The sequence below is a fragment of the Sus scrofa genome, chromosome 5, assembly GCF_054392235.1.
Source record: "Sus scrofa isolate SSC_HxYL_T2T_F1_AM1 chromosome 5, Sscrofa_HxYL_maternal_Yorkshire_Landrace_v2.0, whole genome shotgun sequence".
Lineage (NCBI taxonomy): Eukaryota > Metazoa > Chordata > Mammalia > Artiodactyla > Suidae > Sus > Sus scrofa.
In genome coordinates this window covers 76,338,284-76,364,192 of record NC_139387.1, presented here as the reverse complement: position 1 = coordinate 76,364,192, position 25,909 = coordinate 76,338,284, and the positions used below count along the sequence as shown (strand labels likewise).

Sequence of the window (25,909 nt, the reverse complement as noted above, 5' to 3'; positions counted from 1 at the left end):
TAAAGGTGCCTCAGGACCAGCAGGTATGTGGCCTAGGACAGTTCATCTGGATAATGACAGGGACAGCCTTGGGCCCCACCGTGTCCTCTCAACACGGGAGAAGGGTTACAGAACAGTCAGAGGGCTAGTTCTTCCTGAGGGAGCTGGATTTCGCCTTGGAGTGTCTGTCCCCATCCCTCCAGCTTCCTGGACGGGCAGTGGGGGTGGGGGGAACACACCGCTTTCCCAGGGACGGGGATTCTGCTGGTCCCCACTTACAGCAGAGGATTAGGGAGAGGCCCAAATGACCCTAGGGAGGAGCCCCGGCTCCAGAAGGGGTGGCCGGGCCGGGCTGGGGCCGAGGCTCTCCCCAGCACCCACGGGAGCACATGTCAGAACCAGGCCAGGGCCCTGAGGGGTTACCTGGCCAGCTTCTTTCTCTCCTTCTCCTCTTCCTCCTCCTTCTGGGCAGAGGTGAGGCTCTCAGCATCCGCCAGGTTGTCCACGGCAATGGCCAAGAACACGTTCAGTAGGATATCTGTTTGTGTCCATTCTTAAAGAAAATGACCCTTGGACTTGGGGTTTTTGGTGGGCTCAGGGGGAAGGGGGGAAGGACACACAGGACACAGAGGGGCTCCAAGCCCAGGGAGCCCCCCTTCCCTCCCCATCACCCTACTGGCTCCCTGGGTTTTCTGGGGGTGGGAGGAGGCAGACTGCAGGCTGGGGCCGGGGGCGGGGAGGCAGGGAGCCCAGCCTTGCTCTTTAATTGCTGGTTTCTGTTTCCCTCAGAGATGCCTGGCTGCAAGTGACATTATAAACAGCCTTGCCTCCAGCAGAACGTGGCGCAGAGCTGCCGTTACCCTGCTGGGGAGCTGCCCGCTTGCCCGCCCACTTCTGCAGGAGCCCCAGACCCCAGCCGAGCTCCTAACTGGAGCAGAATGTATGGCCTCTTCCCCTGCCACCAATGTGGACAGACACACTTCGGGCCAGGGAACCACATCAGCCCCGACACAGCTCCCAGGTGGCACCGTTCCCCCTGGGAGGTAAGGGGCCTGGCCCCCGAGGGCAGGGGCTGAGCCTGCGTTACTCTGCTGAATCTCGCCTGACCCTTAGGTTGGAGGCACTATTTTCACCCCATTTCCAGATCACCAGGGTGGACAGCCTTGGGTGTGCCCGAGGCTGTCTGCTGGCCTCTGTGTCCAGATCTTCTGCGATTCTAGTTTAGACCCATCTGCAGGCAAGCTCACAGGCTTAGGATGGGAGGGGGCGCCTGCCCACGGCTAACATCCTGCAGGGTGGCTTCAGAGGGAGGGACCCTGGCCAGAGAACGGGGTGAGAGGGGGAAGGTCATTTCAGGGTGGAGGCTGCATCCTCCCTCAGCAGGGGACCAGGCCAGGGGAGCCGGAGCCTCACATGGAGTGGGAGTGAGAGGGTGCACAACAGCACAACACCAGGGCCGCCGTGCCAGGGAGTCGCTGGGGATGGACTCGCATCCCACCCAGACCCGCTGGCACAGGCCTCTCCCTGCTGCCGGGGGCCCCAGGCACCTTGACGGCCCCCAGTCAGGACCTGCTGGGGACACCTACTGGCATTGCAGGCTGAGGGGTAGGGCAGCGGGGTGGGGGTCGGGGGGCAGGAGCAAAGGATACAATTTCCACAGATGAAGAGGATGATGAAGTAAATACAGACTAACATCCCTGGAAAAGAGGGGCCGCCATAAGCCATGATCCCATCATACATCACCGAATTCCAGTCCTCCCCGGTCAGGATCTGAATGACACAGTCCCACCAATAAGGGACACAGCGTTAGACCAACAGCAAACCCCGACACGCCCCTGCCCTGCCCCACTGCTCTGCTGACGCTCTGACCTCTCTCCTCCCGCCCTCCTCCTGCCCTCGGTTCTCCCCAGGACTCTGAGCTGCCACCCCTGCAAGTCCGACCCTCTCCCTAGACTGAGAGCGTGGCCACTGCATCAGTGGTTTGATCGACTGGAGGACTTCCTGAGCAAACTCCTCCTGCCCGCAGGTAAGTGCAGAGCCACCATTAGTGGACCTGCGGGGTGGAGGGGCCACATGGTCCCCTGTTTCCCTCAAACATTAGAAATTTAGGTGCAATCTTGAAGACTGGGGTAACAGCCACATATTATTCATGTTACTAGGTAAACCGATCTACTTTTATTTATTTAATTTTTTTGAAATCTATCTGCTTCCCATCTCAACTGCTACTTTAGCTTGGTTCTAAGCCAAGATATCACCGAAGTCACAAATCTGATGGTATTTTTGGGGGGCAAGCGTGATGGGCAGAAAAGACACCCACCACCCTCCTTTCCCCTCCCAGCACGAGCGGCCTGCTTTCTTTTGTTTATATTTTGGGCTCTCATTGAATGAAGGTGTCCATGCCTAAGAAACAGTTTTTAAACTGCTTAATTGGATCTTTTTTCCCCAGGGGTCCATCCAACAGCGGAACTCCAAGGGGTTGGGGCTGGGGGGGGCTACAGACTGGCTGACCTCCCCTCCCCCTCCCTGCAGGTCACAATCCCAGCAGAGAAGAGCCCATACCTGAAACACGGTGAGCAGGGACTGGGGAAAGTTATCAAACGTGCTCCTCCGGGTCTGCATCTCATCAAAGTTGAACTTCCCCCCAAAGAGCTGCATCCCCAGGAGGGAGAAGATGATGATGAAGAGGAAGAGGAGCAGCAGCAGGGAGGCGATGGAGCGCACGGAGTTCAGCAAGGATGCCACCAGGTTGCTCAGGGAGTTCCAGTACCTGCGGGCAGTGGGGGGTTAGCATCCTTCCTCTCTCCCCTGGACACACCCACCAGAGACATTAAGATCGATGACAACTCCCTCCTCTATCCCCTCTCCTTGGGCTGGGGCTGGGTGTGAACTGGGCTGGCCAGCTCCTAGTCAACGTGTGAGTGAGTTAACTCAGGACCAGGAATGTGTATCAGAGAACCTGAGGGCCAGGAGTCAGGAGCCTGATTCTGACTCAGCTCTGTAGGTGCCTTTGGGCAAGTCGGGGGACCACCTCCTTTCCGCCCTGCCCCCATCTGAAAAAAACAGAGGCAGCAGTAGCACGCACTTCATTAAGTTATTGGGAGGATTCCATGAAATAATAATTTTTAAAAAGCCCCCCACCCCTGCCAGCAACAAAATAAAAAATAAACCATAAGACTGCATTAAACTAAAAAGCTTCTGCACAGCAAAGGAAACCATCAAAAAAGCAAAAAGACAACCTACAAAATGGGAAAAAATATTTGCAAACCAGATATCCGATAAAGGGTTGATATCCAAAATATGCAAAGAACTCATACAACTTAAGAGCAACAACAATAAAACCCACAAAAAAATGCCCCAAATAGTATGATTAAAAAGTGGGCGGAAAGGAGGAGAGGGTAGGGGAGGGATGGACTGGGAGGCTAGGGTTAGGACATTCAGGCTATTACATATGGAAGGGATAAACAACAGGTCTTACTGTGGAGCACAGGGAACTATAGTCAATATTCTGAGATAAATCATAATGGAAAAGAATATGAAAAAGAATCTGTATATATGTATAAATGAATCGCTCTGCTGTGTAGCAGAAATCAACACAACACTTTAAATCAAATACACTTTAATTTTTAAAAAGGAGGAAAAACTGTTCAGAATATTTAGATTCTTTTCCCAAGAAAACATACGAATGGCCAACAGGCACATAAAAAGATGCTCAACACCACTAATCAGGGAAGTGCGAATCAAAGCCACAGTGAGGTATTAGCTCACACTGGTCAGAATGGCACGATCCCGAGTCTACGAATAACAAATGCTGGAGAGGGTGTGGAGAAAAGGGAACCCTCCTGCACTGTTGGTGGGAGTGTAAACTGGTGTAGCCACTATGGAGAACAGTACGGATGTTCTTCATAAAGTTAAAAATAGAACTACTGGCATTCCTGTTGTGGCTCAGTGGGTTAAGAGCAGGACATGGTATCTATGAGGGCACAGGTTCAATCCCTGGTCTCTCTCTCTCTCTCTCTCTTTTTTTTTTTTTTTTTTTTTTGTCTTTTTGCTATTTCTTGGGCCGCTCCTTCGGCATATGGAGGTTCTCAGGCTAGGGGTCCAATTGGAGCTGTAGCCACTGGCCCACGCCAGAGCCACAGCAACGCTGGATCCGAGCCGCGTCGGCAACCTACACCACAGCTCACGCCAACACCGGATCGTTAACCTACTGAGCAAGGGCAGGGACCGAACCCGCAACCTCATGGTTCCTAGTCGGATTTGTTAACCACTGTGCCACGACGGGAACTCCTTTTTTTTTTTTTTTGGCCTTTTTGCCTTTTCTAGGGCGGCACCTGTGGCATATGGAGGTTCCCAGGCTAGGGGTCTAATCCGAGCTATAGCCAGTGGCGTACACCACCAGAGCCACAGCAACGCGGGATCCGAGCCACGTCTGCAACCTACACCACAGCTCATGGCAACGCCAGATCCTTAACCCATTGAGCAAGGCCAGGGATCAAACCCGCAACCTCATGGTTCCTAGTCGGATTTGTTAACCACTGAGCCACGACGGGAACTCCTCAATCCCTGGTCTTGCTCAGTGGGTTAAAGATCCAGCATTGCCACAAGCTGTGGTGTAGGTCACAGATGTGGCTCAGATCTGGTGTGGCTATGGCTGTGGTGTAGGCTGGCAGCTGCAGCTCCAATTCAACCCCTAGCCCAGGAACTTCCATATGCCTTGGGTGTGGCCGTAAAAAAGAAAACAAAAAACAAAAAAACAGAGCTACCATAGGATCCAGAAATTCTACTTCTGGGGAATATATCCAAAGGATACGTCCATTGCAGAATCATTCATAACAGCCGAGACATGGAAACAGCTTTAAGTGTTCATGAATGGATAAACGGATAAAGAAAATGTGAAGTACATATCAACAATAGGATATTATTCAGCCATAAAGAAGAAGAAAATCCTGCCATTTGCAACAACATTAAGTGCCTAATGCTAAGTAGATAAGCCAGTCAGAGAAAGACAAATACCATATTATCTCACTTGTATGTGGCATCTAAAAAATACAAAACCAAAAACAAACCAAAAAATCACCAAACTCACAGAAAAAGAGATCAAGTTTGTGGTTACTAGAGGTGGTGGTGGTGGGGGGAGGTTGGAGGGGGAGAATTGGAGGAAGGTGGTCAAAAGGTACGAACTCCCAGCTACAAGATAAAGCAGTACAAAGATGAAACGTGGAACGCGCTGAGTGTAACAGCACAGCTGAATGGTACACGGCAAAGCAGACAGGGTGGAACCTGGGTTCTTATCATAAGCATACTTTGTTTTCCTTTTTCACACTGTATCTATATGAAATGATAGATATTAACTAAACCTACTGTCACAGTCATTTCAGTTTATATAACACAAACCATCCTGCTCACACCTTAGACACTGATATATTATTATTATATACAATTACATCAATTATTTCTCAATAAAACTAGAAAAATATATTTCTACCTCTCTCTCTCCTCCATTTTTTTTTTTGGAGCCAAATCAGTGGCATGTGGAAGTTACCAGGCTAGGGGTCGAATTGGAGCTACAGCTGCTGGCCTAGGCCACAGCCACAGCCACAATCACAGCAACAGTAGTGTGGGATCCAAGTTGGTGTCTGCAACCTATACCACAGCTCATGGCAACAGTGGATCCTTAATCCACTGAGCGAGGCCAGGTATTGGATATTAGTTGTGTTCGATTCTGCTGAGCCACAACGGGAATTCCTAATTCTGACTCTCAATTGAAAAAAAAAAAAGGAGTTCTCTTGTGGCACAGTGGGTTAGGGATTTGGTGTTGTTACTGCACTGGCTTGGGTTATTGCTGTGGCTCAGGTTTGATCCCTGGCCTGGGAACTTCTGTATGCTGTGGCTATGCTATAGGTCTGCCCCCCCACCTCAAAAAAAAAGACCCAAGTAGAATGCCTGGCACACAGGTTAGTGATAATTGTTATCACTACTGATCTTCAGACAAAAAATGCCTTTAAGTTTTTTGCCAGAATGTAGCCCTCAGCCCAGCCTGGGCAAAAGTGAGGTCATTCTTGGGAGGTGGATTGCTGCATCCGTGGGTAAGAGAGGGTGCATGGTTTCCTGAAGTTTCCCAAAGTCACCCTGTTCAAAAAGCTGGTTTTTGTAAAAAGCCTCTCTTCTGGGGATTCTGATTCAATAGCTGTACTTTGGGGCCCAGAAATCTGCTTTTACCAAGGATCCGGGGGGATTCTAATAAGGAGGCAAGTTTGAGAAATCCTGGATTGCAGCAAACCCATCCCTCCCACAGGGCCAGGCCTGTGGCTGGCGGGGCCCTGTGTCTCTCTGCCATGAACATGATGCCCTTCACTGCTGGGATGGGTGGGGAAAAGCCCTCTGTTGGAAAAGTGGGTTGAGGCAGGGGGGACACAAACGGTTGCTGTAAGGGGCTTGGGTGCCTATGACAGGGTCGGTACAGGATAAGGGACCCACTGCAGCCACCAAAGGGACTAAGCCTCCAGCTGGGCGAGAGAGGACTGTCTCAATTCCCTGCAGTGACACCTGCGGCCACCTGCTTTCCGGGTCACGACCTTGATCTCTTCCGCTTAGAGCATCTCAGCTGGCTACCAACGGAGACGGAGGATTGTTCTTACTGCCTAAGACAGCGACATGCAGCCCCGCTGTGGCCTTGCAGCTGCACCCCGGCACGGCCTCTCTCCCGAGAACAGTTTCATATTAAGTGACAGAAGCAGATGGGCCAACAGTTTGGGTGTAAACACGAACTTCTTCCCCTCCTGGAGTCTCTCACGCTCCTTTCTCCTTCACAGACCTGGCCTCTCTCCACCTCTAGTTTGCCTGCCCGCCACACTCCCTCTGTTTTTGCAGAATATTAATGCACATTGATTTGTATCTGGTCTATAAATGCTCTTACATGTTCCTCATTTGTGACAGCCTTGTCTCAACCAAACAGACTTGAGTTCTTGAGGGCAGAAGGCAGAGGTTTTCCCTTCCACCCCCTCCACCTCCATCCTCAAATAAATTCTGTCTAAGCTAGCGTGTGTGATGAGCTCTGGGACGCCCAGTGGGCTAGGGTGGCAGCCATGGTTCTGCTTAAAGCAAGGAGTCAGAACCTCTCTGGACTGGATCTCCCACCCCCACCACCCCAGTTAAAGTTCCCAAAGCTGCCTGGAGATGAGAAGCTGAGGAGGGACCATTTTCCAAATGCTGACTCCCAGCGTTGTCACATGACCCTCCAACACCTGCCAGCAAGCCGGGATTTAGGAACCAGTAACTCTGGAGCCTATGTGTAAGGAGAAGGTCCAGCCACATCAGAGTGGAGAGAGTCTGTTTGTGGATTAAGGTTCCAGAGCCCCTCTGAGATCCTGTGTTTCAGTGGCACAGAATATTCTGGGAGAGTCTTAATGGCCATAAAAGGTTGGGGCCTTAATTTTCACGAGGCCCGTGCCCAGGAGGGAAATACACCAGGCCTAGCACTGAGGTTCGAAGCTGTCTGCCAGGTGGGCACCAGCCCTAAGGGGAGCCGGCCGAGGATGCCCCAGACTCCAGGGAGAAAGTTGGTGTGAAAGGGAGGAGGGGATGCTGGGGGAGGCCTTGGGGGCCCGGGTTGTGGGGAGGGGATCAGGGAAGGCAGAGCTCCACTGGGGACAGCCAGCCAGGGGCAGAGCCTCTGGTGAGAAGGGAGAACTGTCTTCTCATGGCCAGAGCAGGCTGCCCGGGTAGCCTGAGCTCTCTCAGTGATTGCACTTCTCAGCAGAGACAGGAGCCCGCAGCCCGCCCCACAGGGGAGCCCAAACCCTCAGTCCCTTCAGGCCTCTCACAGCCATGCAGCACAAGCCCCAGTGACTCCGATGGCCCTGCCGCCAGGTCCCTGCAGCAGCTCCCCCCACGGCTCGGTGAGGAGCCTCAAAGGAGCCATGGATGGTGTTCTCGGAGCTGGTGATGGATTATAACACACTGGAAAAATCTAACCCACGGATGTTGAATGGATAATAGGAACAAATGAATGACTGAGCAAATGAACTAGAAAATCACCTTTCCCAGTGGCCGGTGATCCAGGTACAGACCATCACAGGTGACAGGTCTCTGCGGGGCAGGGTTCCTGACATCTCTCTGGGTTTCTCCTTAATCACAGCTCGAAAGGGAACCTCACAGCAGAGGGACCTGCAGATACCCCTTGGCCACGTCCCCCCTTGGAGTCACTGATATCAGACCCACAGAGCTGCGAACTTCCTGGTGTCACCCCTGCAGTCCCTGTAGGCCACACTCGAAGTCCCCTCACCAGGCATCCCCCTGGTGACCACTCTGTCCCCAGTCTGCTTCTTATTCACCCATCACTGACAGGGTGAGAGGTCCAGACACCAGGCCCACCAGCTTGGGTCACATCCTCCGTGCTGAGAGCACAGCCCAAAGGAGGTGACTAGGGGGTTGGGGGGCTTGTTGGATGAAGGAATGAATCTTAAACATGATGCCTTTGTGCTTATTGGAGGGGCGGTGAGGGGATGCGGGTGACAAAGACTCCTGTGTGTGTGTGGAGCAGGGGGGGTCACACCCACTTTGCCCAAAGGTGGCTCCCTGCCCACATCATCTCCAGATCTGGGGGAGGGGGTCTGAGCCTCCTGACCGCCTGTCACCAGATCACGCACCACCAGATCATGTGTCTGGAGGATGGACTGGTGGTTCCCGGGGTGGCGGGGAGAACTGGGTGAGGGGACAAAAGGTATAGACTTCCAGTTATGAGATCAGGAAGTCCTGGGGCTGCGGTGTTGGCATGGTGAGCAAGTTCATGGTACTGTACACTGGAAAGCCGCTGAGAGAGAAGATGCTAAAAAGTTCTCAGCACAAGACAAAAAATTTGTAACGTGTGTGAGGTGACGGATGTTACCAAGACTTAAGGTGATTGTTGCATAATATGGACATGGCTTGAATCCTGTGCTGTCCACCTGAAACCAATGCAAGGTCATATGTCAACTATGGTGGATGTTTGGACAACTCGGGGGTTAGGGCACCCCCTACAGCGGTTGCAAATCAGAGTACAACTCTACAGTCAGCCCTCCCTAGCTGAGGTTCTGGGTCCCCAAATCCAACTAGCCATGGGCCATGTGGTCCCACAACATGAAAAATATTTGCTTATAAGTGGGCCCGCACGGTTCGAATCCATGTTGTTCAAGGATCAAGTGTATGCCCCGATTTTTTAAAAAGGGAAAAAGAGAAAAAATCTATCATTCATTAATTTGCTGCACAGAAAGTAGGGTTGCTATAGCTTTGTGACGCTTGGGCAGGATTTCCAGAAAAGCATGTGAATCATATGCCTGGAGACAGCGTCCACCCTGGGGGCTCAGAACCAGTGGCCACAGACCTGAGGGCAGCTGCCAGCTTTGGTTCACAAGACCGACAGCAGCCAGGCCCCTGACCTAGCCTTCCTGCTCACAGACACTCCTGGGCTGAGAAGCCACTGTCCTTGGGCCAGGTCGTGGTGGAGGGTCTTGTTTGTGTTCAGCCTCTGGGCAGGGTGATGGGAGCAATTTAAAGAAAGTGGCAGTGGCCTGGCAGACACTGCCCCCTCAATGTCAGCCTGTTTCCTGACCTCCTGCCTCAGGTCAGATGATGCTCAGGTCCCAGAACCCCTCCCTTTCAAAAGGTTCGTGGGTGATGAACTGGAGGGTTAGTGGCATAATCACCATCCCTGGAGGCTTTTTTCCTAATCGATTCAAACACAATCACGCACCAAAAAGAAAGCTATGGTGAAAAGTCTTGAACCCTGTAGAGAAACAGGAAAACCAAGCCCCATCTCTTCTTCACGTGCATGAAAGAATCCTCCAGCATCGGGGGCTCGCCCCCCACCCCAGCACAAGGTGGTCCAGAGACACGCCTCCTGCTGCCTGCCATCCTTGGGGTCAAGGTCTCACTTCAACCCTCCTCTGGCTCTGAGTCACTCTCCCCAAAGTGTGTCCTGCTCACCTGCCTCTCCAGCTGCAGCAGGTGCATGTGAGGGCTTTTCACCCGTCACTTTCTTTGTTACCTAAACTCCCTGGCCTTCCTCATTTTCATCCCCCCGCCCCCCACCTCGGGCTAAGGGAACCCTGTCTGCATCTTGCTGCTGCTCTGTCTGCCTCAGGTTTGTGCCCATGGATCCTCCCGTCTCTGGACGATGGAAAAAACCCAAGCCTTGTTTGAGCCGGAAACATCCTCTTGTAAACCCGGGCTTCAAAGAGCTCAGGGCCACCCTCTGAGTTCTGGGTACAGAGCAGAGCCCCAGGCCTGCTATAAATAAAAGATCCTCAAAATAACGGCACCCACAGCTCTGGGGAGTTTTGCAAACTCTCCACCCCACTGCCTCTCTGTTCCAGAGAGGGTCACCGCTAAATTTATACTCGTCCCGACTGTTCTTGTTCCGAGGAGCAAAAAAGGACCCCTCTCCATGCTGTGGCTTTGATCTATTGTGGTGGAGTATTTCAAAGCGAAGTCACGTGGTGAGTCTATGCTAGGGCTGCTGTCCCCGTTCCCGAGGGCGGGAGTGGGTGGCGGGATGTGGGTCAGGAGAGATAACCTGGAGGAGCAGATGGACTTCATTCAGTGGAAGCTCAGCTTCCCGTGTGCAGCTACAGGACCCATGGGTGGTGTCCAAGGACCACTTCAGTAAAGTAAGGCCCTGGTCCCGTAAGACCCCAGAGCCTGGAGGAAGGCTGGAGGCTGAACAGGCATATGCAGGGCCAGGAGCCAAAGAGAATTCTAGATGACGGTGGTCAGGGCCCCGGGCAGCCTGGGGCTAGAGGTCAAACTTGCCAGCTTGGCTCCTTCTGTTAGCTGCCCACCTGTCCATTCCTGGGCCAGGACCCAGTTTGTGTCTGTCACTCCAGAGTCAAACCCACCTGGGTTACAGACCCAAAGGTCCCGTCTCCCCTGTTTGCACTGGAAGCCTTGGTCACATCGGGAACAGAGCCTCACGGAGATGTGACCTGGTCACACTGGCAGGGTGGCCTGGCCTTGGCCGTGGGATTTAGCAGGTGCTTCCCTGAGCTTCTCAGAGTCCCCGCGTTGGCCCTATGGTTGTGTCACACTGCAGCAGGGGACACAGAGTCGTCCTCACCTGTGTCTTCTTAATCCCCAAGAATTGGGGCCCACTGACAGAGGCCTCCAGGCTCTGGATTCTGAGCTGCCTTCTTCACAGATCCTGGACCCACCCTGGGAACTGGGCAGGCGCCAAAGTTCCTTTATGAAAATGGCCCAGAGTGAGCTCGGAGCCTTCCTGAGGCCCTGAGAAGACTAGGAGCTGGGAGGTGGGGGGGTGGATCTGACACACACGGCCAGAGTGGCAGGACAGGGGGACACTGGGAGTCTGGAGTGTTTGCCAAAGGCTTGTACTTTGGGGCTCTGGGAGTCCCACTTGTGGTCAGCAGGAGCTCCGGGGAGCCTGCCTGTGGTCAGCGGGGTCTCCTGGGGGGCTTGCTCATGGTCAGTGGGGGCTCTGGGGAGGCTGCCCATGGTCAGTGGGCAGCAATGGGTCTGTCTGTGCTGAGTCAGCCCAGCCTCACTTGTCAGGGGAGGAACAGGAGGAGAAAGAAAAGGATTTAAGGCTTAAGAGAGGAAAATAGCAAGGGCTGGAGAGATTCTGCTACACTTGAAAACCATTGGTATAAAAAATGAGATGCAATTAGTAATCGGAACCACATCCAGATTTAACCAAACTGAAGCTCTTCTTCTTCCCCATAGAGGGAACGTCAGGCGGAGCTGACAAACAGCAGACCAACTAGAGGCTGAAACTAGGTAACACTTAGAGCCCCAGAGAACCTCAAAGCAGGAGAAAAAGCCCTCCCATCACGGGGTGGGAGGCCCCATGGGTCATTTACCCAAAGATTTACCTTGGCCGTGTGCGCCCCTCTGTCTCCCTGTGGTACCCAGTCTTTGCCGCCCTGCAATCCCCCACCCACAGCACGGGAGTGGTCAGTGATCAGCTAACATCACCCGGTGTGGGGTCCTCAGTCTTATTTTTTAAAAAATGAGACCCATAGGGTGCATGATATTCACACATGCTGTAGACTCCCTAAGGCATGCTTAGATTTTGACCAAACACCAAAAAATGTAAGTAGGCTCGTCGCTCAAGGTCATCACAGACCAAAGACTTATGCTCCCACAGAGGCAGGGACGAGTTGTATGTCCACTGATTCTCGTCTGTTCATAAAAGCATTTGGGACCACAAGTGACCAAGAGTGACGGTGTTACAAGAGCAATATTGACTTTGCCTGTATTTAGTGTTTTGGAAAGAAACCATTCACACGTTTAGGTGTTTCAGCTCAGTACGAGCAAGTTGCCTGCGACTCAGTGTTCGGCCGCTCTGGACGTCCGAGGGTCATGAGGTCGTGGCAAGAAGCGATGGGGGGGGTGGACAGGGGGGCGCCCCCCCCAGCTCTTAGATCACAGGCCCTGGGGAGGGGAGGGCCGCCTGGAATTGGAGGAGGGGTCCGTACAGCCAAGTGTCTGGGGCTCTAAACAGAGCCTGAAACACGCACAGGTGCATACGAACGAGCACAGTTAGAATCAATTAAAGCCTCTGCTGGGTTCATCCCAGCTCCTCCTCGCTCTTCTCAGTCGAGGGCCCTCAGAGGGAGGGTCTTAAAGGGGTGGGGGCTATAGTCTGGAGAAGAGAGCAGGGACCTAAGGACCCGGGTGTCTAGTCATACCTCAAGGTTCATCGGTCTAGGCAAGAAAGAGGATAAAAGGCAGGAAATCAGGCCAGAGGAGCTCAAAGCGAGCTCGCTGGGCCACCAGCTTGGAACCCCCGGGAGCGGCTGGTTGAAATCCCTGGAGTGGTGGTGGGGGAGTTCTCTTGAGGAGTTCAACTAGGCTTGAGCATCACAATCACTGGGCCAGAAAACATTAAAAATCGTCATCAGACGCCACAACATTTTCTCCAAGAGAATTAAAAAGAAGAGGGAGAAACAGGCGGGACTGGGCAGAGATGACCTGACTCCAGGGGCTGCCACACCCCAGCTGCTAGTCCAGGTACTTCCTGGGCACCAGTGTGCACGGGGAACAGGTTTTGGGGGCGTGGGACCCCCACAGCTAGTCTTTTTGTTGTTTTGCAAAAGCCCCACCTCCCTGTCCCCCACCTCTCCAGAGGATTTGGGGACTGGAAACCAGGAAGATGATGGCCTTTGCCAAAGTCACTTCCAATCAGATGATGATGCTATTGCATTTATAGACTTTATAGAGATCTGATAAGACCACTCATCCTTCTTGAGGGGCTGTGGGAAGCTCTTGGGTAAAGATATATTTTATTTGTTTATTTATTTTTGTCTTTTTTAGGGCCACTCCTGTGGCACATGGTGATTCCCAGGCTAGGGGATAGAATCAGAGCTGCAGCTGCCAGCCTACGCCACAGCCACAGCAACGCCAGATCTGAGCCTTGTCTGTGACCTACACCACAGCTCATGGCAATGCCAGATCCTTAACCCACTGAGTGAGGCCAGGGATCGAACCTGCATCCTCAGGGATACTAGTCAGATTCGTTTCTGCTGAGCCGTGATGGGAACTTCAAAAGATAGATTTTAAAACAGTTTCAGGTCAGAAATACAAAAATTGTTGACTAAAAAATAGAATGGATGTTAAATCTCTCCAAGATGCTCCGACAATATCTGGGGGCAAGAATTCTTTTCTGTAGGAATTTAAAAAACAAGAACAAAGCCCCAAACACATGGGTGTCCTGCAGCCCCTATTTCTGCCCCCCCCACCAAGTTCAGAGTATGCTGAGCCAGACAGTTACATCCAGGGCCTGACCAACGACACCAACCCCACCTTTCCCAGCACAACTCTGGTGACGTCCAGTCTCCCACCCTCACACGCTAAGGCCAGAAGGCTTGTCCTTCTGGGGGCACAGTTTGGACCCCGCCCCAGGTGCTTCTGACGTGTCTGGCTGAGGGTGACCACAGGCCACCCACTGCGAGAAGCACATGTTATACAGAGACTCAGACACTACCTCCAGCACTTTCATGCTCACGTTCATGGTGGGGAGTCTGCTGTTTTCTACCCTGTTTCATCCTTTCATTAGGAACGAGACTGTGGAGAAATGGGAACCCTCAGGCCTCACTGCTGGAAATGGAAAATGGTCCAGTCTCGCTGGGAAACGGGCTGACATGTCCTCAAAATCTTAGCTATAGCGTTACCAAATGACCTAGAGACTCTGCTCCTCGATACGCATCCAAGAGACCTGAAAACATGTCTGCACAAAACCTGAACACACAGATGCTCCCCGGAAAACACGTCCGCACAAAACCTGAACACGGATGCTCCCCGGCAGAGTATTCACAGGAGCCAACAGGCAGGAAGGAGGCCACATGTCCACCAATGGCTGGATGAATAAACAGAATGCACTGTGCCTCCAAAGAAGGGAATGTAACTCAGCCATAAAAAGGAAGAGAGTTCGGATCTATGGACCACGTGGGGGAGACTTGGAACTATCACTCCAGGGAAAGAGGTCATGAAACAGCACAAGTCACACGACCCTATTGACAGGAACTGTCCAGAGCAGGTGGGTCTGTAGAGGGGGCAGCAAACGAACGGAGGGCAGTGTGCTCGGGGAGGGTGGAACGGGAGGGGGTCTGCTTTAGGGGATGAAAATGTGCTAAAACTAGACTGTGGTGATGGCTGTAAACCTTGGAGGACACTTTAAAAAAGTCCCTGAATTGTACACTTTAAAAGGGTCAGTTATATAGTATGTGAATTAAATCTCCATAAAGCTGTTTAAGAATGATGACTGTGGCCCAACATGCTGATTTCACTACCCAAAACAGGTCATAACATGGTGAAAAACTGCTGTCCTGGAGCATGCTGCCCACTCCTGCCCCCAAGGAGGGTTAAGGAGCCCGAGGCCTTAAGGTGGGTGGGGACAGCGGGCGGAGGACCCGGGCCTGCCTTTTGGCTGCACACGTCCAGCTAGAAGAGCGCGTGTCTGCCTCTAGCAGCCCAGCGCCACGAAAACAGAGCTGCTGGCGAGCTTTCGGGGAGCCCTGCCAGGACAGCCCCTTGCTCCTTCCCTGCTCCCGCCTCGAACTCACACGGAGGGCTCGGCCCTCAGAAGCCACCTGTGACCTGGGGAGGCAGCCCTGGGGCTGCCACCCCTGCACCGTCCACTAGCAGCCAAAGGACCATCTGAGTGATGTGGCCTCGTGGCTCCCTGCACTCACACGCCCAGGGTAGACCCTTGGGGAAACGGCACCCCCACCCCAGCCCCGCGTCCGGGGCAACGAGGCCCACCCACCGTGTGATCTTGAAGATCCTCAGGAGGCGGACGCATCTGAGCACGGAGATGCCCAGCGGCGACATGACCTTGGTCTCCACCAGGATGGTCTCCAGGATGCCACCGCACACGATGAAGCAGTCGAAGCGGTTGAACAGGGACACAAAGTAGGCTTGCAGCCCCAGGCTGTACATCTTGAGCAGCATCTCCGCCGTGAACAGGGCCAGCAGGGCCTTGTTGGCCGTGTCTGGAGGGACCCGCAGGGGGCGCTGTGAGTGTCAGAGTCCCCGCGGGGATCCCCTACGCTCGCCCCGCCACACCCCGCTCCCTCGGCCGCATGGGTGGGAAGGCCGTGCCCCTGTGTCCCCTGCTCCTCCCGGCAGCTCTGCCAGGCCAGGCAGCTGTTGGGGCCCATTTCGCAGGAAGAGAAGTGGGCTGGCCTGGCCGGCTCTGCCCTCACCACCAGGAGACGGCCTGCCCAGGTTCTGGGAGACTCCCCCGGGCAAGGCCAGGTCTGCCTGACCCCCTGGATCAGTGCTGAGGCTCTGGCCAGGGAGATCCCCCCGGGACCGACTGAGTCGAGGGCAGCTTCTTGCACTCAGGCCACTCCTGTCCCCTCTCAGGCTCTGTGCTTGCCACACCCACACAGGCTCAGGACAGCACACCTGGAGACTATGCTGTGCCTTCCGCTCTGACAACCCACATGTGGTGACCGCTGGGGCAGCAGACAGCTTGGGCCAGGCCGGGGGAACCCCGTCTGTTTATAACGAGCTTGTAGGTTGTACTGGCCTGTAAGCTGCCAGGCCCTCTGCATGTCTGGCGTGGCTGCCGCCGGCTGCTTTCCCATCAACCTCGTGCCCTTGGCCAAGCCCTCCCTGAGACTGGGCTGGGTCAGCCTGGCGAGCATGGCCCTTTCTCACCTTGCACTTCCGTGAGCCAGCGGGGCTGGTTGTAGTGCTCGGAGGCGATGGTGAGCGTGTTGAGGAACACCAGGAAGATGACCAGCCAGTAGAAGATGCTCGACTTCACGGCTGCGCGGCACTTCCTTCTGCAGAAGCGGTTCCACCGGCGCCAGTAGCGGCTGGAAAGGGGCGAGGACGGGAGGGAGGTGGCTGTGAAATCTGGGTCCCACAGTAGCACCTGGCTCCCTGAGCTGGCAACCCCGGGGTGAGGATGAGGGCCCCACCAAGGTTACAGGCTTATCACCAGTGTGGCCTCGGGGTGCCCTGCTCCTCTGGGAGCTCAGCACTCTCATCTGTGACACCGAGAGGGCCAGCCTGCTGTGGCAGGCTGGCCTAAAGCTGAAGGGACATCTTTTTTTTCTTTTTGGGCTATGCCCCAAGCATGTGGAAGCTCCCTGGCCACGGATTGAACCCGAGCCACAGCAGTGACCTGGGCTGCTGCAGTGACAACCGCAGATCCTTAACCCACTCTGCCACCAGGGAACTCCCTGAAGAGACATCTTTTAACTTCACTAGAGGTAGTACTGCAGGCCTTAGGAGCTTAACTAGTAGTGATGGCAGTACTGGGACTAGTGATGGTTACCATTAGTGACCCTCACGTCTGCCTGGTACCACATCAGCCCTTCTCAAGTCTTCTCCTAGTTCTTGACACAACTCTGCAAAGCAGCCGTGGGTCCTGATTTTGAGGAGAAAACTAAGGGCCTGGCCCTTGGGTTGGGCCCCTGGATGACACCCCCAGGGGCAGAGCCAGTGGCCTGTCCCCCTTCCTAGGTGCTCCACGCCTCCAGCTGCCTGGTCTGTGAAGGGCGAGGGGGAATCTGGATCAAAGGTTCCTGCCTTCACAGAGCGGGGAGAGGTGGGGAGCTGGAGAACCTTTTGAGAGTTTACACCCTCAGTCCAGAACAGTAAGTGCCCCCGCGCCCCCCTCACAGGCTCACACTGCATGTGGGCCCTTACAGTTGATTCCCGGGCTGCAGGACGCTACTTCCCATGGTCTCCGGGTTAGGGACGGTTGTCAGTCCTGGCTGTGCAGAGAATGACTGGGAAGAAACTCTAACAAAATAACAAACAACCCACTAGGACCCAGCTCCCAACCCCAACCCAAGAGGGTCTGACTCTGGGGGCTGAGTAATTTAAAATAGCCCCCAAATACTGCTGGCACGTGTTAGTGTCCCCAGAGTGGTTCGCATGTGTAACCAGGCTGATAACTGTGAAGCCAGATGATGCCAAGGAAACGCTCACATTCTGTAACCCACTGATGAACGGATTTGGCGTTTGTCCCTAATCTCATCCCCTTGATGCTGAGAAAACATGCAGCTCTACTTGGTAACTGCGCTCACCAAACACTTAATAAATGCCCACGCTGTGCAAGGAGAGAAGGACAGGTAGCCGGGGAGACCACGGGGCCCTGCCAAGCCCTCGAGAGGGGGTCCACTTTTAGGAAAATAGCAATGAACAAAAGCAGCCTCTCAGCATCCAGCTGGAGGGCAGTATAAAGGCTCTCCGGTTGTCAGGCTGGAAATGATGGAGGCAAAGCCTCACGCTTGGAAAGGGACCAGGATGTGACACTGATTTCAGAGGCAGAGTCAGCAGTCCTTTGACCCTGACTTGGGTGAGGGTGAGAGAGAAGGGTGTGGATAGGCAGCCAAAGGTCCTGGCTGGCTTCTGGAGGAGACCCTGTAACCAGGTGGGCGCAGACCCAGAGAGGCAGCACTGGGGCCACGAGGTTGCTCTGCAGGGCCGGCGGTGGGAGCTCAACTCCAGACATGCCTCGATGGACTTGCAGGTCATGTCACTAAGGACACCCACCTGGCGGCAAGAACAGAGCCCCTGCTTGGGGACAGCAGGTGGGAGGGGAGACGGCCATCATCCTGGACACCTGCATTCACATCTCCCCAGGGCTGCCGGCTCTGGTGCTCCAGACCTTCCACTCCCTCAACCCCAGACGGCCTACGGGAAGCACGACTTGGTGTTTCTACCCTGCTATTTCTCCCCCTGCGGCCCATGGGGATCCTGCTCCCAGACCTCTATGGGAATCTGCTCTGAGACTGGAAAGTGAGAGGCAGTCTGAGGAGGGGGCTGCTTCCTCAGACCCGCAGGAGCACCTGGTTGCAGGATGGGAGGGAAGGAAGGGTTACAGGCACTATTCTGACCCGACCTCCACCTCCCCTGCCAGGGAGCACCAAGCCTTGGCAGGGGATGCCTGCTGTCACTTGGTGGAAAGTCACTACACAGAGAAGAAATGCCTGGACTCAGAAAATGATGGTTTCCAAATGCACTGTGGGGGCTGCCAACCTCCAGACACACCACCTGGGAAAGAGCGGGGGTGGGGGAGGAAAGGGGGGACAAGGCAATGGGGCAGGGTCCGGGGAGGCCCCTGGTGGTGGTGCTGGACCTGGCGGGACTCTACTTCTCTCCTGGGACTGTGTTATTAACACTGCAGACAAATTTGGTAAGGCTTTTTTTCCCCTGAAAATCACAGTTTTCAGGACACCCTCTCAACTAGCGTACATTGTACTTGTACAGAATGTGTTTTAGAGACAATCTCATTTCCAGAAATCACCAATCACTGTGGTTCTGTGCCCAAAGGAGCAGAGGTTACTTTCTTCCACACTTTGGAGGAGCTGATTCGAATGTCGCCTAACACCCAGACCTCGATCACGCTCCTTCCCGATGTGCGGGGACGTGGATCGGGATGTTCCATGATCAGACTGCCCCAGGGGTCGGGCAAGGCTGTGCTGGACCCTCCCGCAGCTGCGGTTGTGACGTCCACAAGGGGCAGCACCCATGGATCATACGCCCCCGAGTCAGCCACTCAGGGGGTCACGTGGCTTTGGGCTGGGGTGGGGGTGGAGTAATTACTATCCAGAGAAAGTATTTAAAGATAATTACACACCTCCCACTCTTCAAAAGATAGCTTTGCTTGACAACTGGTTTCCTGGCAACGCTTCCTACTGTATAATAAATGGAATGGTTTATTAGAATGTGTAAATTTATTTGTGTGTTTACATATGCATGGAGGATATAGAAATTAAATGATAAAATAGGGAGGAGAAATCTGCTTGCTCTTCATGTTCCCATTCACACTCCCCAGGAAAGCCATTTACTCTAGAAATGAAACTTTCTGAACACAGACACAGGGGTGGCAGGTGGGATGGACATGTCTCATGCACCCCAGCTCTGCTCCTGCCTTTCCACTGACCTGCTGTCCCCGTAGCAGGGCCTCCCCTTCCAGGCCCACCCAGACTCAGGGGCTTGGCTGGGGCACCTGCTTAGTCATGGTGCACTTTTCTAGGTGTCCCAGCCGTGAACTCCAGGCACAAGTATGGTCTGTGTCGCTCAGCTACACATTTGGGATTTTGTTTTTTGGTCTTTTTACATGTGCGGCATATAGTTCCCAGGCTAGGAATCGAATCAGAGCTTCAGCTGCTGGCCTACACCTTCAGCTGCACCAAATCCCAACTGCACCTGCGACCTACACCATAGCTCACGACAATGCTGGATTCTTAACCCACTGAGCGAGGCCAGGGATGGAACCTGTATCCTCACGGATACTAGTCGGGTTCGTTACCTCTGAACCACAATGGGGAAAAGACGCCCTGTTTCCTGTATGTCAGTGTCTTTACTGTCTGGCTCTGCCTCCCCACTGGGGGAAGAGGCTGCATCCTGATCTTGGGTGGGCCCACACACCACCGCACGCAGCAGGACCACCGGCCAGCAGGCGGCAGAGCTGTGGAGACACCATCTACACAGATTCATTCACTCCCCATTGCGACGGGGCTTAAGGGTCTGGACCTCTTGTGACCCAGGGATGGGGCTGTAGTGGGTACAGGGTGGGGCTCCTGAAAGTCTGCTTGGCACAAGATCTTGCACAAGTCTCTAGAATAGCAGACACCAAATGCTTGACACAGGATTCTTTACAGTAGCCAGAGCAAATTTCTGTCTTTTCTTTAACAAAGTTGAGAATAAGCAACCCAGAACATCCTCACGTTTAACTATTTTATACAGAAGTCACTTAAAAATGGGCTAGAGAGACTGGGGCAAATTTGGGTGTGTGAATTTTGCTCATGGGACAGCAGCAGTAAAGGTGACATCGGAGGCACATTTCACTGAAAACGGGCAACAGAGTCCCCGGCTTCAGACTCCAGGGCAGGGTGTCCAGATCCAAACCCCAACACTCATTTGACTAATCCCTTCCAGTTACCTACAATGTGCAGAATCTCTTCCATAACTTTTAATCCTGTTCTGAGACCCGAATGTCACAAAATTCCTCATGGTAACTAATTCCTCAAAGTAGAATCTGAGCTGGCCAAGGGAATGTCCAAATGTTGCCTTAATATTATAAGTCCATTAATTGGCCAAAGTCTCCCTCAAAGCTATGTTCTAATACTTCATTTAAAAACTCTGTGACTTTGGAGTTCCCGTCATGGCTCAGTGGTTAACGAATCCGACTAGGAACCATGAGGTTGCCGGTTCCATCCCTGGCCTCCTCAGTGGGTTAGGGATCCAGCATTGCCATGACCTGTGGTGTAGGTCGCCAGCGCGGCTCGGATCCCGCGTTGCCATGGCTCTGGTGCAGGCTGGCAGCTGTAGCTCTGATTAGACCCCTAGCCTGGGAAACTCCACATGCCCGGGGTGCAGCCCTAGAAAAGACAAAAACAAAAACAAAAAAACCCCCCAAAAAACCACAAAAACCTCTGTGACTTTGTAGTATTCAGTCTTACCAATGGAACAGGCCAGTTTGAAGCGCAAATTCTATTTGTCATTATTAAAGTGAGAAAATGATCAATACTTTGGGGTCTTTTTTGGCCACACCTATGGCACATGGAAGTTTCTGGGCCAGAGATCAAATCTGATCCTCAGGTGCCACCTACACCACAGCTGTGGCAATGGTGGATCCTTAACCCCCTGCACTGGGCTGGGATCCAATCTGCACCGGGTTCCAACCAGAGACAGCTCCAGATTCTTTTTTTTTTTTTTTGCTTTTGGCTACACTCCTGGTATATGGAGGTTCCCAGGCTAGGGGTACAGCTGCCAGCCTACGCCACAGCCATAGCAATGCCAGATCCGAGCTGTGTCTGAGACCTACATCGAAGCTCATGGCAATGCTGGATCCTTAACCCACTGAGTGAGGCCAGGAATCAAACCTGCAACCTCATGGGTCCTAGTTGGGTTCGTTTCTGCTGTGCCATGAATGGGAACGCCAACTCCAGATTCTTAACCCACTGTGCCACAGCAGGAACTCCACTTTGTGGGGTTTTTTTAATTCAAATTTTAGATTCTTTTTTGGAGTAAAACAGGCTCTTCACTGTTTACAAGGTCACTTCTGAGTTGGGAAAATTCTCTCTTTAATTTTCCCTTGTTCCTGTGGTCCCTTGCCTTCTCCATTCCATCCCACCTGCTGAAATCAGAGTGTGGGGATGGTTTTCTTGTGTCTGTCATGGAAACCTTAGCAGCAGAGAATACTCCAGGTGGACCTTGACAGTTTTGATGGCATTTTCAATCCACCACGAGCCTCTGTTATTCCCTAAACAGATACCTCCAGCAGGCTGTAGGGCTATATGAGGCAGCTGCCATTGACCCTGTAGGGTCGCACTGCCTGGTACGGTAGCCACCGGCTGGTCCAAACTGAGATGCTCAGTACACAATGGATTTCAAAGACTTAGTACAAAAAAAATGAATGTAAAATATTTCATTACTTTTAAAAACATTAATATATGGAAATGATGTTTTAGACACATTGGGTAAAATAAAATGTATTAAGATTAATTTCACCTATTTCTTCTTACTTTTTTAATGTAGCTACTAGAATGTTTTTAAAAGAGCATGTGGGGAGTTCCTTGGTAGCCTAGCTCTTAAGGACTCACGGTGTCACTGCTATGGCTTGTGTCACTGCTGTGGCATGGGTTTGATCCCTGGCCTGGGAACTTCCACATGCTGTGGGCACAGCCGTGGAGCTCCCCTCCCACAACTCATGACTGAAGAGAAACAGGCTATGGACCCTCAGATAGAACCCCATCACTGGGCGGCCCGGGTCCTGCGTGTCGAACTTGGCTTGGCTGCATGAGCCCCTCTCGGCCTTGGTAACCCCAACCCTCTCTCAGCCTCAGTAACCCTAACCCTTTATCAGCCTTAGTAACCCCAACCCTAACCTTCTCAGCCTCAGTAAACCCAACCCTCACTCTCTGGAAATGGGTTCGATGAAAGTGCCGACCACCTAGTAATAGGTTTTGGGGGATAGACACAAAGACTTCTCCCCACACTTCTGCTGCTGGGGAGAAGCCCTTTCTGGGGGTCCATCTGTACAACCAAGTCTCAGAGGCGGGAACACAGCCCAGGGGACCCCGTGCCCCCTCTTTCTTCAAGAGCACAGCATATGTCCTAGAACACTGGATGCAAACATCCCCAGGGCCATGACCCTGGGGGGTCCGTGCCAAGTACGAGATTTCTCTGCTGTCCCCTGAGCCCGTGCGTTCACTCATCCATTTGCTCATCTGCGATGCACTCATTTTCATGTCATGAGAATGATGTTTTGGAAACATTTTCCAACATAATTTTTTATCCCTCTGCTCTCTCCCTGTGGGGCTTTGGAACTGCGAGAAACACAAAGCGCTTGCTTCGCTTTGGCTGTAAAACAGAAATTTCGTCTGTGTCAAGCCTGTTGTCTTCCTGGGGCTGCACAGTCCCTCTGTCCCTTCATTTACGTGACGAGTATTTATTGTATTTATTTAGTCCCCACTAGGTACCGGCCGCTTCTCCAGATGCCAGAAGGGAAGCAGTGAGATCCCAGCATCACTGGGAGAGAAAGGATTATCCATATTTCTCGAGCTCTGTCCTGAAATGAGCTAGGCCTCGGGGAGTTGACTCTAGATTTTTTATATAAAGTAAGTCTCAGCTTGAAAGGAAGAGGAAGAGGAGGAAGCCTGCATTTTCCTGGCCCAGCAGAGCACGGGAGCAGAAGGTCGGACACCAGCATCCTCATTAAATTCTCCAGCCGGGCTCCGAGCTTTAGAAACACCTGAATAATCATGGGGAGGCCAGGACACGGGAATGGAGGGTGCCTCTCCTGGGCATAGCATGGGGTCCGCAGGCCCCTTGGGGACGCCAGTCTTTGGCCTAGAGCTCTACCAGGCTGGGCAGACAGGGACAGGGGGCTGGCAGGTAGGTGAGCTCCCGATTCCCGCAGCCTGTCCTTGGAGGGTCTGGGGGTATCCGTGCACTCAAGGAGTCAACACAGCTGGGGGCCAGAGATCAGAGGTAATGACTTCAAGGTCAGAGGCCGAGGGAGGGGCCCAGGGACTCCGCTGGTGGAGGTCCCCTCAGCAGCCCTCATTCAGAGGGACAAGCAGGGGACTCGGGGCTCCGAGCCCTGTGTCCTTCCTGGGGAGAGGAATGACGAGAGGATGGATGTGAGCTTAAGGGGCTGTTTAAAATGCATCCTTGGGCTACTTTGCTCTGCTGGACTAAAATGGAACGTTATTTATGCTCTTGCTACACAGCAGGTGAGGCTGGGGAAGCAAGATTAGATCAATTATGAAACATAAACAACCAATATTTTTGGCACGAACAAGCTTTGTGGGAGTAAATTCCCATCCCACCCCTCAAATCTGTCCATTCCACACATGGGGGCAGCCTGCCGCCAGTCGGGCCCTCAGCGGGCTCCCTGCAAACACACCCTGGAGGCTTGCACAGCCTACTGGGGACACGGGACTGCATGGCAAGGTGGCAGAGGTCTGAGCAAACCGCTACAGGAATGGAAGGGAGTTTGCAGATGGTGTCAAGACACGGTAACACCTGAGGTCTTAACAGAAGCCTGGGTTCTCCGGGGGAGGCACAAGGACATGGCACTGCAGGTAGAGAAAGGGCTCCAGGCAAAAGCCTCAATGGGGACCTTCAGGAACTGTGGAAAGTTCCACGTGGTGGGAACAGCAGGTGTGTGGGCGGAGGGGCTGGAAGGGCCAGTGGGGCGAGGAGGAGTCCCGGGGAAGGTTCCGAGGCAGTGTGCCATCATCTCACTGTGTTCCACAAATGCATCAGTAGGCACCCAGCACCCAGCGTGCTACTCAACTAGCATCTTACTCATCTCACACCCAATTCTGACAGTCGAAGGAAAGTCACCGAACCCCAAGCCCCGAGCCAACTCGCCTGCTCTGATCCATGAGCCTCCCTCTGACAGCCATGCAGAGTGGAAGCAGCCCCTCTGAAGAGCCCTGCTCGGCCCCCACCCGGTGGGTACCCACCACCCAGCAGGAGAGGAGGGCAGCATGCAGCTCACTCACCTGAACTTCGACTTGGAGATCCGGTGGCTGAAAAGGAAAGGGGAGATGTTACCACATGACACGTTTCCCTGTTTCCCAGCCGCTCCTGGGTGACCCCGTGGGTGCCAGAAATCTGTGTGGCCTGAACAGAGCAGCTGAGGAGACAGAACCCCCGGTATGTTTCTGTGTTCGAAGGGAGACTGAGGGCTGACACAACCAGCCGCCTACAGATCCAACACCTTCTAAGTGGAGATGTGGTCCCCGGAGGAGGTGCCGTGGTCTCAGCTGGGCAGCATGTTGGGGGCTGCACCCAGAGAACAGCTAGAGGATGGGGGGGGCCCTCCTGTAGATGGGGCCTCACCAGCTGGACACCACAGGCGGGACACGCAGGCAGGCACCCAGCACTGTCTGAACAGGGGCCCAGTCCCACCACGGCCTGGCTAGGGGCTGAACCTGGGCCTGAAGAAACAGCCCGGGGCTGGGCACACATGCGAGGCTGACTGTGGTGGGAGACCCTGAGCACCTGGTCCTTGTGGGCAGAAGCCCCAGGAAGCTGTGCTGGAGGCTGACACGAGGGTCATCACGGGATGGGGGTGGGGGGCACTGGAAGGCGGACCCTCCAAGGAGGCCCCGAGGCCGGATGGAGGCGGGCTGGTGGGGCACATATGCAGGAACTTGAGACGGGCTGATTGAAAGCCATGTGTCGGGAAGGCCCTGGTGCCCGGGGAGTGGGCAGTGGTGGGACCTCAGGTGGGGTGACAGCTCAGATGGGCAGGCAGAGATGAGGATAGGGCCTCGGAGTGCCAAGCTGAGATGAGGACAGGGATGGGGACAGCCTGTCCTAGCTTAGCACAGAGCGAGCTCTGCTGCAAGCAAGAAAACAACCCCTCTTGTTATTTTTCATTAAAAAAAATGAAACCAGAAGATGTGACAGGTGGCAGAGTCATCGTGCCTGAGATAATTATATCTCTGGGGCACTGATAACCAGAGCCAAGAGCCTCTGCTGCTCTGAACCATCAGCTAACAACCTTTCCCACCTGAAACTGCCTGCAGGGCTTAATCCCGTGCCCGCCCAGGGTGGGGAGGCACGCCGGGCATTTTACTGGGAGCCATGGTTTAATGTGGGAACCAATGCCTTCCAGCTGCTCTTGGGTGGTAGGGAGCAGGGTGCCGGCTCCCTAGCTGGGCCAGGCTCGCTGGGCAGCTGACCCCTCGCTACAGGACGTGAGCCAGAGTGGGTGGCCATATCCTTTAGCCTGTGGCTCTACCCCAGGGCCTGGACCCCATCTTCTCTCGCCGATTCCCAATGGTCTTCAACGCAGACTCCATGCTGTCACTGTGAGGTTCCTTCTCAGGCCAATGGTCATACACAAAAGTGGGTTCTTAGAAAGTCCTATATGGGGGAACCGAGGTCTGAGTGCCCACCCCCAAGGAAGGGACTCGGACAAGGGTGTGGGGTCCAAGGCTCCTGT

The 25,909-nt window shown here is 53.7% G+C and overlaps 1 protein-coding gene across 50 annotated transcripts in view; it reads right to left on the bottom strand.

Moving 5' to 3' along the window:
• CACNA1C (calcium voltage-gated channel subunit alpha1 C) overlaps window positions 1–25,909 on the bottom strand; it is a 438,324-nt gene that overhangs the window by 80,035 nt on the left and 332,380 nt on the right. For 34 of the 50 annotated variants that reach the window (XM_084957093.1, XM_084957107.1, XM_084957092.1 and 31 more), the window contains exons 11-16: window positions 24,459–24,485; window positions 16,138–16,298; window positions 15,239–15,464; window positions 2,539–2,746; window positions 1,629–1,749; window positions 403–517 (exon numbers count right to left, since the gene is read on the bottom strand). In XM_084957093.1, coding sequence (XP_084813219.1) covers window positions 403–517; window positions 1,629–1,749; window positions 2,539–2,746; window positions 15,239–15,464; window positions 16,138–16,298; window positions 24,459–24,485 — 858 coding nt within the window. The remainder of the gene's footprint in view (window positions 1–402; window positions 518–1,628; window positions 1,750–2,538; window positions 2,747–15,238; window positions 15,465–16,137; window positions 16,299–24,458; window positions 24,486–25,909) is intronic. The other 16 variants (XM_084957117.1, XM_084957114.1, XM_084957116.1 and 13 more) reach the window with 1 other exon arrangement.